Consider the following 15,849-nt stretch of genomic DNA (forward strand, 5'->3'; position numbering starts at 1 on the left):
ACACTAAGAAAAGAAAAAAGTCAACGACTTACTTAGATATCCTTGTGATTCTTTCTGCATGGCTGTTATTGGACAGTCTTTATGCGTTAACAACAACTGTTTCAGCTGTGCCACCTCATTTTTCAACATGGACACTTCATTCTGGAAGGAGACATATCAAAGCCGTGTTGAAAAGACCAGAGAGTACAAGTCCCCATGCACTTTCAAAGGTGATATTGGCAAACTTTTCCGCTGTGTCTGAATGACAGTAAGGATAATATTTAATGGGATTCACCTGAAAATGTGTAGCTTGCCTTTAACTTGGTCCTCACATTTACCAGGGACTTTTTGAAAAGACCAAGTTTTTTTTTTTTTTTTTTAAAGATTTTATTTATTTATTTGACAGAGAGAGACACGCGAGAGAGGGAACACAAGTAGGGGGAGTGGGAGAGGGAGAAGCAGGCTTCCCGCGGAGCAGGGAACCCGATGCGGGGCTCGATCCCAGGACTCTGGGATCATGACCTGAGCCGAAGGCAGACGCTTAACCGACCGAGCCACCCAGGCGCCCCGAAAAGACCAAGTTTTTAACTCAAGAGCTGAATCCTATTAAAAGTCCAGAGCACACCCTTTAGGTAGTGGACTCTGGAGCCAGGTGACTTGGGTGGGAATCTCCACTTTACACTTACTGGGTTACTCTAGGCAGGAAACATAAGCCAGCTAAACTTCAGCGACCTTGTTTATAATTGGGGATCAAATCGGAATAAAGTTCTTTGAGTTGTTGCGAGGACTGAATGAGGCAGTGGATGTAAAACTCTGAGAATATTGCCTAACACACTGAGCAACTACTGAATTTAGCTATTCATAATAATCATCTTCACACTGACAAGCTCAGGTTCGTGTTCAATCTGTGAAGAGAGTGAATGTTGCACATGCATTGAGAAGAACTGAATGGCAGAATTAGTGCTTCAAACTGAAATGTCCTCAGAATAAGCCAACTGATCTACCATCAGATTTCCCGAAAGAATTTCCAAATGGGGGCGCCTGGGTGGCTCAGTCGGTTAGGCGACTGCCTTCGGCTCAGGTCATGATCCTGGAGTCCCTGGATCGAGTCCCGCATCGGGCTCCCTGCTCGGCAGGGAGTCTGCTTCTCCCTCTCCCACTCCCCCTGTTTGTGTTCCCTCTCTTGCTGTGTCTTTCTCTGTCAAATAAATAAATAAAATCTTAAAAAAAAAAAAAAAAAAAGAATTTCCAAATGGGCTATAGTTCAACAGAGTGCATCCCTGCCTGATGTCTGCTTAGCAGAAGGCATGGAAGCACATGGGACAAATGTTGATTCTCTAATGGAAGGATGAGGTCCGCCCAGGAACAGAGGGAGGGGCTATGAAGTTTTGGCAACGATTAAATTAATTTGATTGGTTCACTAACTAGCTTGGCTAATTTCAGTCTATAAACTCTTCCTGCCATCAACAATCAGGGTGTTGTGGATTGCATGTGTGTGTGTTTCTTATTTACTTAGATAAGTGCCTCGAATCTCCACTTTATGTAGTGATTCACAAAGACCAATTCATAGCTTTGTAGAATAATGTACTTGGCACCACGGTCTACAAATATAAATGTAGGATAGATTGGTTGGTTCTAAGGTGCTTCCACTTGATAAAAGTAAACTGTAAACATAGCACTATCTCAAACAAGCCATTTTATAGTTGTGATAACTAATACCCTCTCTCTGGCCAATGTTCATTCGTGGCTGCCAGGCATTGTACTCCACATGTGGGAGCCTTTAAAAAAAACATGCACACAGAAAAGGGTGTTTTAACATTGCTGTCATTAAGTTGTATCTACACTTTCATTATGAACTTGGCTTTTCAGGCATGTATTTATCACCTAAAAAACCAAGTTTGGGATTCTAAAAGTTAATTTAAAAACATTTTTTTTGAAGCTTGTTTTAAAGACTACCTCGCATTTCCAAATTCATTTGCAATCAAATGGTGAGTAACATAAATAACAAAATAGTGAGAATCTCACCTACAAAAGCCTTTCTCTTCTCCAAATTTTACAAAATAAAAATGCCCATCTGAGAAATTAGCATTAATAGGACAAATAAATCACTTAATTGCTCTTAATCTGAAAACATTCAGGAGGGTGAATTGCATCTCCCACCTCCAAAGGAATGTAATTGGTAAGGGGCCCTATCACAACCAAAATTGACCCCTGTCAATTCTGGGGTCAGTGGGACAACTGTATTTTTAGAACAACTTATTGTAGCCTTAAATACTAATTCTTTCCTCTTTGATTTTATGCCCATTTAAATTCAGACAGCCTTCCTTGCTTTTCCCAGATGCCCTTTGCTTAAAATGGCATGTGTAAAAGAAAGTTACTTTTAGTCTGTTAAATAGAAGGCAACTCCTGGTTAAAAAACAAAACAGGGATGTCTGGGTGGCTCAGTCGGTTAAGCGTCTGCCTTTGGCTCAGGTCACGATCCCGGGGTCCTGGGATTGAGTCCTGCATCAGGCTCTCTGCTCGGCAGGGAGCCTGCTTCTCCCGCTGCCTGCCGCTCCCCCCTGCTTGTTCTCTCTCTCTCTTTCTTTTTCTCTCTGGCAAATAAATAAATCTTTAAAACAAAACAAACAAAAACAAAATGAAAATGGAGAAAAAGAAAACTAATATATAAAACTAATGATATATATAATATAGAAACTAGTATATAAAACTAGTATATAAAACTAATATATATATATATATATATATATATATATATATATTTGGCCTCAAAATGAAATGTCATATTATTTGCATTTGGATTATAGATACAGCACTTTTCTAAAATCACAACCGCCAAGACACCTGCACCCTAAGTTTAGCTGCAGATAATGCAGACACTCTTTCTTAGAAAATGGAGTCAAGCTCCTATTTTTACTAAATCCTCCCACACTTTTCTTCTGTGACCTAGGAAACAACAAATAAGGAAAATAAAACAAAACAAGACATAAAACAAGATTCTCTTGCTTTCTTACACTTCTAGAAGAAAAAAGAAAAAAAATCCCACCTGGTGGCCATCTTGGAGAGATTGATTTTAGTCTCCGTTTTTTCCCCAAGTATGTCCTGCTCCATCCCACCTTTTCTAGGCAGTGTTCAATCTCCCAGGCACAAAGTGTTCATGGCCCCTTCCTTAAAAAAACACTTTGAATTCCGTTCTTTGGGCTTCTACAATCACAAGGAACTAACTGCCTACAATCCTTGGCACACCCCAAATTGTTTCACAATAAACCTTTTGCTTCCATGAGAGGTCACAATAAAACAGCGCCAATCACCGCTATGAACAGCATATGTGTCAAAGCCCTGTATAAAATAGATGACTTGAGTGGCACTTTTTGTCTATGGATAGCAAAGCACTTTATACGTTGTAAGTATAGGAACTGAGGACCTAGGATTTCGAGGGTCTGTAAAAGTGTAGGAACCTGAAAGATATATGTGAATAAGGATATATTTCTTAAAGTAATGTGTTAGTAATTATGTTAGTTATCTTACAGTTGGAAAATGAATGCTGATAAATATTCTCCGTAAAGAAGAACAGCCTCTTGTTTAGATCGTACACACGTAATCACGATGCTGATAAGGATGAAATCAAAGTCTAATGGCCACAGAAGCAACAGAAATTCATGGAGCAGCTTCCAGCAGGAAAAAGAGCTCTCAACAGGGGTTTCAGAATAATATGGTTGCGCCTCCCCACTTGCCACATCAAACTAACGTAAAACAAGATCGTGGGACTAGTTGTCTAGTTCCCGCCGGCAACATAGTTGTTTATTCTTTGAGTGTTTCTGTTTTGCCTTCTATGGAGAAAGCTAACTACCTAATAATCGAACGAAGGACTCGATCTTTACTTTCTATTCATTAGTTAACTGCTTTTGGTATTCTCAGATAGGCTTATATTTAGAGTCTCGCATTTCCTGAGGGAGCACAGTTTGTGTACTTCCAAATCTTATCAGGGCAGATTGCAAAGCTCTATCTACAGTTTTGGTTTAGCACACAACCTCGCATCCTCGTATAGGTCCACACTGTTGACAGAGCCTGTCAAGCCTTCATCAGATTCCACAGGGGAGGCTTTGGATTAAGAAAGGTTGAGAATCACTGCCCTAGAGAAGGCAGGGTGGACCGTGGGCCGTGCGCACGCATAATCATCTTCCAGTCTCCACGCTGACTGCCAAAGGAGATGCCAGACTAGATTTTAAATAAAAACCCTTCTGAAGGGAACACAAGTAGAACCACCTTGAATTCATTTTGGAAGAGAATCACCAGACAGCAAATGTTTCAAAATGCATGAAAGAAATAAAATGCTGCCTGCAGCTCTAGTAGGGAAATAAAAACCAGGCCTTCCGGAGGCACCTTCTTACTCTGAATTACCTTGCTTTAAGAATTGAGGCAAATCACCAATATTTTTTTCACCCCCCTGCGTGGGTTATAGTAATTGTTCTAGGTCTTTGTGTAAAAGTACTTTACAAAAGCCAAGTATTAATAATCAGGTGTGACTTATCCTGTTGAAACAGCCCTTCATTTTTTCATTTTTTGAACCTCGTTTGGGTTTGCTACCCTAAAGCAGTTAGCCATTGCGATAGGGACTGTCGGAGGCTAGATGCCTTCGGATTAATCTGTTCTTTCACCCATAAGGTTGTCTGGGGGATGAAGCAGTGCCCCTCTAGAGACATTCAGCCCCATAATAACATACTTTAAACAAGTACTCCAAGAAGTCCCTAATAGCTACATTTGCAGTTTTTCGCTTTGGGGATGTCATTTTGTTAATATGATAAACCCAGGATGCTTTTTGATGCAAGCAGTCGTCTGTGCCAAAAAAATAATTATCAAAATGGGCCCTACAAGATAGCCCCTCCCCGCTTATTTTTTTCTTTTTTGTAGATTAGTTGAGGCCAGGTTTGGTTCACGCTAAAACAAAGGACTTTCAATTTGTAAGGCAACAGTTCCCATCTGGCCTATTCCCTTGCCAAGTCCCAAACCTGGGCTCATGTGTCTAAAATTTCAGCAGCGACTTAGGCCATGTGTCTTTGCACTAAAAAAAAAAAGCAATTATTTCCATGGGCGACCAGATGATTTCCATATCGTCTGCTGCACACAAACAATCCACTGAGCACCCCATCAGTTGCTGATGAATTCAGAACTGATCTTAGCTACTCTGTCAGAGAAAAGCACATGGGTTCCTTTAGTTTAAGAATTCTCTACAATGAAAGATCCTAGAGCAATGGGTTGGGTCAAGAGAAGACTTGCCTGGGTCCTCCTCCTACTACGTGCTGTTAGTGTGACTTTCAGGAAGACCCTCATGTCCCCCTGGCCTCAGTTTCTCCCTATACAAAAACGTCAGATCGTGTGATTTCTAGTATTTCCCTCAATTCCTATACCTGTGTTGACCTCTTGGGTACAGATTTGTTGTGAGACAAGGAAATGAAGTCTGGGAGTTTGATTTTGTTTTCTTAGGTCTGATTTTTTCCAATCTGAAACTCTGCAGCCCAGCTAAAAGGTTCTAAGCTGAAAAACAACTCAAAAGTGGCAGCTGGCCATCCAGACCTTGGATATTCCATTTGGCTAGAGTTTGTTTGCTTAGCACCTTCCATTTCTGTTTACTTAAAATTTGGCTCACTGGACCAGCCTCAAGAGAGACACCTTTTTCTTTTGACAAAGGTCCAGTAGGAGGGAAAGGGTCATTCAAAGGTAGCAGAATCTGCATATCCGCTCCAGCATCACAAGGCATGATGCAGAGCACTCAGCATCACTGAAAACACGGAACGGCTGTGGTTTCTGTCCCTCTGAAGCAAAGCAGTGGTTGGAAAACACAAAGAATTTAGTCTTTTCAGAGACTGTCCCTTCCTTCCCTGGGCACTCCTTTAGCAACCAAAAATACTGGTGCCTGTTGATAGACCAAATAGAACTTTTTTCCCCCTCGTTTTCGGGGGCTAGAATTCTAATATCTTTTTTCCTTAGCCATGTATGGTTCTAAAGAGTGGTGGAAATTAATGGATTAGGGTCTCGTAAAGGGTAAATTTACCTTACGTGTTTTGTAAGAGCAATAACATGGAGGCATATGCCAAGTCATGAACATATCTGACCACAAGGTAGACCAGCATCTCCACTTTTCCTGGATCTCTGCTATGATCTCTTTCTGTTTTCAAGCTCCAGCACCATAGTCAATACGCTGAAATATTTCTGCAAGGACTCATTTTAGTTAAAACTGATTTAAACATTTGTTGGCATCTGATATGTGCCAGCTGGCTATTCATGGCTCCTTCATCTAAGGCAGTGGTTTTCAATCACTAGGGCTGATTTTGCCACCACAGGGGATATCTGACAATGTGTGGAGACTTTTTGGTTGTCACAACTTGGGAGTGGGGTAGAGGGTGCTACTCATATTTAGTGGGTAGAGGTCAAGGATACTACTAAATATCTACTATGAACAGGATACAATGGAGAATTATCAAGCCCCAAATTTAATAGTGCCAAGATTGAGAAATCCTGCCCATTTTCACGGTCCTCTTGCAAACCTCAGAACTGGTAGCAAATTCCAGGGATTTCCGCACTTCGGTCACTGCAGAGCCAGTGTCTGTAATATTTGCTAGATCCACATGCACCAGAGTTTTTATTGACTTAACATGTTTGTACAAATTAACTCATTATTTAATATTTTAGCCTCATCCTTACCAAGAGTATCTATGAAACTGAAGTCCTGATGTTCTAATTACATTTTTCAATACACATAAACATAAAAACATGATTACTCTGAATGTTAAAAGTGCTTACCATCTTCTACCTAAAAGCTTCTCACATACCACTGTGGCTGTGGGGATTCTAGAACTACAGATTTTCAAGTTGCAACGACTTTCATGGTGTTAGAGTCCAGCCATCCCACTGTGGCTTGACTCCCTGCCAAGTGGTCAGGCAGTCAGTGCTTGGACACTCCAGAGATAGGGAACTCATTCATTTATTCAACAAGCAGATATTGAGTGTAGACACTCAGGGACTCAGCAGGTTAGCTCGACACTATACTAGAAACAGGGGGTAGAGAGTAGGGGGAGAAGGCAATAAGATAAAACACAGCTCCCACCTTCATGCACGTAGAAGCCACTGGGAGGACTGCTTACTGTATTTCCCCCATATCTGCTATATATGTTTCCCATTTTCTTTCTCATGTCTATCACAAAAAGGATGATAAATTTAGGGGAAAATGAGACCATCCACATGCAGTTCATGCATAACCCAAAATTTCTTTATATATTTGCAATTTATACATTGGCTGCCCCAAGGCCATTTCCATTGAATGCATTGAATATGCAAAAGTTTTGGGGGTTTGGCACCCCTACTGTTCCTTTCTAAGGATGCACAGAGAACCAGGTGGGGGAAGGGAGCCTACAAACTACTAAGGTACAGATCCTCCCTATTTGGGGCAATCTTTTCCCCCTTCCCTCCACTCTTCAGCCTTTCTCTGTGCTCTTAGAAGTGCTGGGCTACAATCCCTAACTCTTACTGCTCTCTCTGCATACTTGTCATGTAATCTATTTAGTTGCTCTTTCTTTGCTGGTGGACAGGGCATTCCTTTTCATGGGAGAACAGATTCCCTGAACGCATCATTTGTATAGCATGAAGTCTGCTGGAGAGGCCCTGGTACTAGACTCTTCTCCCCTTCTCTCAAATGCACCCAGAAGGGGCCTTGTTAGAAAAATGTCCCCTGTTGAGCCACCCACGAAAGGGAAAAATCCCACAAGATTCAAATCTTGTTGAGTTTGCAAATGAGATGGGAATAATGTCTTTTCTTCTAGAGCAAAATAATAACCATAAACGTTCCTTTCCTCCATTAAACCAAACCAGAGGTAATCTGGTGGAAGGCAAAGCAACCCCCTCCCTGGTGAATATAAAGAACTACCGTTGGGCTGAAGATTTATTATGTGCTAGGTACCGGGGAACTGCTTTGTAGACATTAGTTCACTTATGACTCCCAGCGACTCTATGAGGTTATTATTCCCATTTTATAGATGAGGAAACTGAGGGCCAGGTTAAACACAACTAATTGCTGAACAAGAGTGTGAACCTCCATCTGACCAAAGCCTGTGCTCACGGCCCTATAACTCAGTTGGGCAGGTTCTCCCTGATCAGAGCTTTGTAGGCAGGCTGATTTAAAACTGAATGCTTATTTTGTTTTGTGCAGTGTCCCGGCGCGAATAAAGCTTGGGGAGTAAGCCTGCATGCAGTTGCTCTGTGGTATTACTGTTTAGGTGAACAAGCGCCTGCCGGGGGCAGGAAATGCCAACCGTACACAGGGCCTTTGAGTCCCAAGGAAAGAGACAGCGGCCTGCACCTGAAGCTGCATGTTTGTCTGGGTGAGTTCTTCTGCTTTCTTTTCCAGTGACATCACCCAGACCTTCCTCTTCTGTCTGCAGCGGGTGGCAGCCGCCCTGTTCCGTTCCAGAAATTTCCGCCGCCTCTCGTCGGGATCCTCGTCCACCACCCTTCGCCGGCGCCCCCCTGTGGGCTGGGGCGGTTGTACTGTCTGGGTTGGCTGCATCTGTTGTGTCGCTGGTGAGACCTGTGGGCACGAGACGGAGTGGGGGGATGGGGACAGAGAAGGAACGTGCTGGGTGAGAAAGGAAACCCAAGCTGGTGTTGGAACACAAAGCACAGAGAGCTGATTGCTTTAGTAAGCAGATCGAACTTGTTTTCTAAGAACGAAGTCAACAGTGAAATCATGCTCATGAAAAGAAAAAGCACTGCCAAACTATCTTCTGTGATATTTTGGCAAGACACAGAAATGACTTGTGAAACAGAGTCAAACAGATTTTTCCCTGACAGGCATTTGGCTGAATCATGGCAGAGGAAATATATTTTTTTTTCTCCTTCAGATGTTAAACATGTTTTATTTCAGGTGCGTTTTATAAAGGTTTAACGTGCCAATGCAGGGCTACAGGTGACAACAGAGAGATCAGGGCTCTTGTCACAATATTGACGAGTCTTCTGTCATCTGTAGAAAACTCCTTCTGGGCAGGTTTTGAACTTTCGTTTTACTGGTGTTAAAACCGTGTTGCTAGAACACACCTCCGGGACATCATTAACCACTGTGACTCCTACCAAAAGAACCCTTTGAAGCCCAGAAAGCAGCTTGAAATCCTATTTTTGCCATTTCAGAGTTCTTAATGCAAAGGGCCTAGCGGGACCGGCAAATTCCAGATGGGTGCATCTGCTCCTTGGAGATCTGCCCGAGACAGGCCTTTTATGCAATGGATGCCCGGCGCAACCCTGAGCCCCGTAATACACCTGTCTGTGCTACAGGGAGGGGTGGCTGGGAATCACCAGATACTTACATTGTAAGGAAACCCTAGGAGTGGCAAAGCACTTCATCAAAAAGTGTTACTATACTTACAGATTCCTTCTAAGAGCTGCAAGGGGCTCGGCAGTGCCTAAAGTTTTGGAGAGTCCTGCCCATATAGCTTTATTTCCCTCCACAGCAGACACACAGCACTGAGTGAAATTTCCAAGACTGACTCTTTATGTGTCTGGACACCTAATGCTTTCCCTAATGCACCGCACTCCTTCCCCCTTTCTTCACTCTCCATAAAGGGTGTTTTTTTTTTCCCCTTCTCATTTCTCAGTCACTCAGGCTTATGGCTATAATATCTATAAAGCTGTTTTACAAGAGACATTTAACCCACAGAAATAACAGGCAGAAAAAGTGTTTAAAAGAAAGTGCAGCTACCTTTCCTACCACATTCCAGTTCTATGATTGAAATCAATCAGAATGACTGTAATTGCACTAATAATGGCTACTGGTTGATGTTGGCTGACTGAAAGTGATATATTTTAATCCTAAACTCTATCAAAGCTAATATGACTCACTGTAGAAGAATCAGGCTCAGGACTGAAGTTGGACTGCATCTTGGTAATTTTATTTAAACCAGAGACATTTTCTAAAACTGCTTATTGGTGATTCCTTTCCTCCCAATCACAGAGAAATAACAAAATGAATTAATTACTGGCAAAGGTTTAGTACTTGTCATCTCAGATGCTAGCTGCTGAGCTAACTGCCTCAAAGCAAAGCATTAGGAAGGAACCTGCGAACCTGGCCACTTTTGCCTGTGCCATTTCTTTTTGAGAATTTGTGATGTCTGGACAAGATTCTCAAGTAGGCAAAACGGTTTGAATCTCCATTGCCAAGACCTTGCATTTGATACTGTATTCTCCCACCCCAACTTCAACCAACCTTTATCTCTGACACTTCTGTGCCTTTTCCCAAGGGGGTACGTTATGTGGTAGTTTGAGGCTCAGTCCAGGTTCAGGGTTCAAAGTGTAGTTTGGATAAGAGAAATTCCTAGTGACTGAGGAGTGACACCAGGACTCCGAAATCACATCCTTATGTGCAAGAGAACCCTAAGACCAGAATTTATGTCCCTGGTAATTATTGTTACTTATTTTATTTTATTTTTTTTTTTAAAGATTTTATTTATTTATTTGACAGAGAGAGCACAAGTAGGCAGAGAGGCAGGCAGAGGGAGAGGGAGAAGCAGGCTCTCCGCTGAGCAGGGAGCCAGACGTGGGGCTCGATCCCAGGACCCCGGGATCATGACCTGAGCCGAAGGCAGCCGCTTAACCGACTGAGCCACCCAGGCACCCTGCTACTTATTTTATTTTTAAAATAGAATTCTGTTGGCATAGATGCTCTGAAGCTTTTGATAAAAAAATAATGAATTGTTATTTCATAAAGACAAATTTATTCCAAGTCATATTAGAATCTCCCAGTTGGGAGGGTCTTAATAAACTTCTGTTCCTAATGCTCTAATCATCGTATGCTTAAGCAATATGACAAGATCTCAGTAATCAGCCAGGTTCACATAATTTAAGAGTGGCATTTTGAGCATTGTCTGAATGATCTTGTTCAAACTTTAACAAGACCAACCTATACTCTTGCCCTATGGGATTAAAAAGCAACTGTTTGTGTAGCTAATTATAATGCAATTAGCTAATTGCATATACAATTGGCCACTTACTGACTTGAAATGGAGGGCAACTGGCTAATTGGTAATTAGCTAATGAATGGCTTTTATATTCAACTAACGGTTAAACTTGTCTGTGAAGTAACTAAGCCGACAAGGCAACCAAAACTTGATGCTATCCTTTTCCTTAAAAAAGTAAGTACACATGTGAATTTATTTGCCTATCTTTGCACTTCTAGTTTTCTTTGTCCCTTCTAACTGTCTCCATGTCCTACTATGGCGTTTGACTAAAAAGATGCTTTGGACGGCATTTTATTGCTGAACTATTTGCTAAACGTCTATCATATTACTTCAGTTTGGAATTAATCATGGCTAACATGTACTGATTCCTGTGCCAAGGGCTTTACAGACATTCTCTTAATACTCCTAAAAGTCGATGAGTTTTGTCTATTATTACCCCATTTTGCAGATGGGACGACTGAGGCTTAGGGAGTTTAGCTAACTGACCACAGTCACACAGCAAGTAAGGTGGGAAAATAATTTACAGATTTCTCACTCCAAAGCCTGCACTCTTACTTGCTATATAGAATTCCTCTAACTACCTTTGCAAAAGTAAGCTGACCTAATGAATAAGCTTATCTATTGAACAGATCAGAGAGTTGCTTGTGAATGACCCATTTTGTCGATGGCCGTCCAAGTTTGGTGTGTTTTAGAGGAGAGGGTTCTAAAGCTCCCAAACTGCCTTGGGTGAGGTCTGGAGGCAGATGATGGAGGAGATGGTGAATAAGTGTTATTTGGCAATTCCAAGCTCCCAATACCATTCTGACCCAACTGGTTGGAACCTGGCAGTGTGGAATGGGTGGAGGGGACTGACAAAGGTCATCCTGCTTGAAGATCCAAAGTGTCTAGGGCTAGCCATGCTCCTAGACATGCCCTTCATCCACTTACTAAAACTTACTCAGGTACACGGACCCGCCTCTCTTCTTGGGCTGGGTGACATAACGTCTGCCTGGTCCCCCAACCCTCCTTCAGTTGTGTCTAAATGCTGGCTTTCTTTCTAGCCACTTCTGGTGACTCTCCACCCCTGGGATTTGGCCTTTCTCTAGAACCAACCATCTACAGAGCTTGGCTCTCTGCTCCCTCCAACACATTTCACACTAGGTGGCATGAGTCACCTCTCTTCCTCATTTACACAGCACCTTATGGCCTATCATCCATTACCGAGCTCCTTTGTCTGCCTGGAACTGTTATTCTTTAGCTTTTTAGCATTTAGTGTTATTCAGAAGACTGCCCATCGTATTTAACTTTCATTTTACAGGTGCCAAAATTGAGTCTCTATGTTGTAAAGCACTGCAGTTAAAACCATGGCTAGAATTAACTTATTTTTCTCATTCTTTATTCACATCTTTCTTCAGATGCTTCAATTCTTCCTAATCTTCCCATCAGTATTACTTTTTTAGAGTTACCTTTGTAACACACTGCAAAAAAACAGATTTTGGAGAACTGAAGTTTACATTTGCCCCCGGAGACTAGACCTGATATCGATCATATTATTTCTAGAAACTAGGATCTGGGAGGGTCTTATAGGATGCCATTATTTCCTAAGAAAGAACAGAGCTCCCCCAAGAGTGAGACAGAACACCCAAGCTCATCAAACCAGTTTGCTGCCAATGAACCCTGCATTAGAGCTCGCCCTGATAACAACAAGGGGGAAAGAGATCATAAAAGGGTCTACCTGTGCTTGGTTGCCGGAGTGCAGGGGTGGGTGTGGCGAGGTCTGGTGATGTGCAGGGTGTGCGTGAAGGTGGGAGTGGGAGTGATGATGTGGGTGGTTCTGCTGGTGATGGGGTTGAGGGTGAGGATGGTGTGCTGGGTGCTGGTGCTGGTGTGGGTATGGGTGATGGGCTGGCAGTGTCTGGTGCTGATGCGGGTGTGAGTGCATGTGGTGGTGTGGCGTCTGGTCCTGCCGGGAGCCCATCATTTCCATCATGTGTCCCATGGTGTTCATATTCCCATTTGACATGGCAGCTGGGTGGTGAGTCAACGCGGCCTTCAACCTCTGAAACAGAACAAAACAAGAGGGGACAACTGAGGTCAGTCGTGTACAGAAGAGGGATTTTGAATCAAAAGGACTCATATTTCAAATCTATGTTATGGTAGTACTGCTAGTAATTGTTTATTGGTTGGTGGTATGACTTTTATATTAATTTCAAATTTCCATATATATCTTAGTAGGCAGGAGGGTCAATGTCAGTTGGAAATGTTAATTCAACTGTCACAGCAGATGAGCAGGATACCCTGTCAAGATTTAGACAGTCTCCTAAAAGGTATTTCCTACTAGCTTCCTACTATCGATTATTCATCGTATCCTATTGGCAGCTGAATGTAAATATAAACCAAATAAAACCAATATGATAATGTCACTGAACAAAGGGCTCATCTGATACAGCACTGTGTTTTGTAAGGCTCACAAGAATAAAAGATTTCTTCCTCTCAAAAGACTTCTCGAACACAAAGAGGAAATAACTTCAAATTTCAGGGTACAGGAATAGTATTGATGTTATTTTAGGACTTCAAATTGGATTTATGATCTATAACTTTCAGAGGCAGTAGGTAGGTCTTCTCGATTTGTTACCATGATATTTCTCATAGTCCCTCCTGATAACCTAATTTTTCTCACACAATAACTTTCTTCTGATTTTGGGAAGGAAGTGAGGGACGTGGAAAGATTTGGATTGCATTCTACAGCTTTTTTGACGGCCGTATCACCGGGCACATTTCTAACACAAAAGCATTATCCATTAACAAGCATACAGATGTGCACACAAATAACTTCTACCTGAATCTAAAGCAGGGATCAGCAAACTTGTCTATAAAAAGTCAGATAGTAAATATTTTTACTACTGCACGCCTTATGCTCTCTGTCACAACTACTGAATTCTGCTCTTTTGGGGCAAATCAGCTGTAGACAGTGTGTAAATTAATGAGCATGCTATGTTCTAACACAACTTTATTCAGGAACAGGAAGTTTGAATTCCATATAATTTTCACATGACATGAAATGCTATTCTACTTTAGATTTTTCATCATTTAAAAATGTAAAAACCATTTTTAGCTCGTGCGCTGTGCAAAATTAGGCAGGGGGCCAAATTTGGCCCATGGGCCATGGTTTGCTGGCCCCGATTTAAAGAATCAGTTGGTAATCAACTTAGTCACAATTTCTTGAAAATTGCCTTTTCTTGTACACAGGCAATTATCATCATATCCTGAGGGGCACAATGTGCTAAGTACTATATAATACAGTTATTCCTTGGAAACGTATCTTCTGCAGTGATGATAGTCTGGTTGGCAAGCTCACACAGGCTCCATGAAGTATTTGCTAGGGGACTCAAAGCTCTCTCCTGATTTGTATTCTTATCTGATTATTATCTAATTCTTATCTGTATTCTTATCTAATTAATTAGTGATTGATGTGCAATCACTGCAAAAAGGAAGAGTTGTATTTAAATGAGGGTCAAAGCAACCATGCTCCAGCCCTGTACAATATTAATGACTCTCGACTGGGTGGAGTAAGCTATTGATAAATACCAACTGAATTCATCAAAATCTTTAGTTAAATACAAAGAACCTCCACTTGTTTTTTTTTTTTTTTTAAGATTTTATTTATTTACTTGAGAGAGAGAGGTAGAGATAGCAACAGAGAAAGCACAAGCGGGGAGTAGAGGGAGAAGCAGGCTCCCCGCTGAGCAGGGAGCCCAAAGCGGGACTCGATCCCAGGACCCTGGGATCACGACCTGAGCCGAAGGCAGATGCGTAATGGACTGAGCCACACAGGCGCCCAAGAACCTCCACTTGTAAAAGAAAAATAAAATAAGAGGGAGGGGGATATGTGACAGACTCTATCCTAAGATTAGATAATCATTGAAAACCTTTCCTACATCCAGATTCAGTGACCATTAAGCCTACTTGCTTCCTCTTTCATGAGTATCAGCTACTGACCTTCATCATAGTAATCCCGAAGAAGTTAAGCTTCCTGAATCCCTGGGAAAGAGGTGGAGGAACAAGTAGAATAATTTCATCACAGTGGGATAATAATAGCATGGAACTTAAAGATTCTTATTTGAATATAACCTAAGCAAAAGAAGTAAAAAATAAAATAAAATGAACTGCTGGACTTCAGATACATGTTTCTTTATCCCAAGAAAAGTTTCCAAATGACATCTCCAAACTTAAGGGTGAAGAAAATTATGAAAAAGATTATATTGAAATCACTGTTTCTTGGCTGTTTTTTGAAATCGGGTAGTGTTGATAAACTTCCTCAACTATTCTTTGTAGTTTCATTATTATGAAAACATACAGCTATGTAGTAAAAAAAACCAACTCCTACAAGAATATGGGGTGAAAGACTAAAAGCCACCTGCCTACCCTTTTCCCGCGAAGCTCCACTTCCCCAAGTAACTTGCCTTTGTCCTCCTTAACAGTATATCTTCGACACCTTTCTCTATGAGTGAATCTAGCTAATAACAATGGCTGGCATTACTTGAGCACTCACTGCACACCACTCCTCAGTCTCACTTAATCCTTAGAACAATCCTGCGAGGCTAAAAGAGAGGCTAAGCCCCCTGCTCAAGCTCACATACCACTGGAGAGGTGTAGAGGCATGCTACCTCCACAGCCTGTTCTCTAAACCAAGAAAGAAGGTGCCGGAAGGCATACCATACACATTTGCCAAAAACAGTTATAAACTATGTTATGCCACCTCCTTATCATCAAAAGAAAGGCAGAAAGAAGAGACAGGTCTACGATAAAATGACAAGATGCCATTGGTGCATGGTCCAGCGCATGGTTACTTAGCACACAGTGAAGATCCAGATAAACTCTTTCTGAAACT

The 15,849-nt window shown here is 41.8% G+C and overlaps 1 protein-coding gene across 10 annotated transcripts in view; it reads right to left on the reverse strand.

The window, feature by feature from the left end:
• CREB5 (cAMP responsive element binding protein 5) overlaps window positions 1-15,849 on the reverse strand; it is a 406,577-nt gene that overhangs the window by 15,829 nt on the left and 374,899 nt on the right. For all 10 annotated transcript variants that reach the window (XR_010406449.1, XM_064575114.1, XM_064575111.1 and 7 more), the window contains 3 exons: window positions 12,694-13,017; window positions 8,333-8,560; window positions 33-141 (listed from right to left, as the gene is read on the reverse strand). Coding sequence is in view for 9 of the 10 variants with exons in the window: in XM_064575114.1 (XP_064431184.1) it covers window positions 33-141; window positions 8,333-8,560; window positions 12,694-13,017 (661 nt within the window). In the remaining variant the exon portion in view is untranslated. The remainder of the gene's footprint in view (window positions 1-32; window positions 142-8,332; window positions 8,561-12,693; window positions 13,018-15,849) is intronic.

Source organism: Mirounga angustirostris, unplaced genomic scaffold (assembly GCF_029215605.1).
Source record: "Mirounga angustirostris isolate CCGP_5_RB_7025 unplaced genomic scaffold, mMirAng1.0.hap1 SCAF_12, whole genome shotgun sequence".
NCBI classification, from domain to species: Eukaryota; Metazoa; Chordata; class Mammalia; order Carnivora; family Phocidae; genus Mirounga; species Mirounga angustirostris.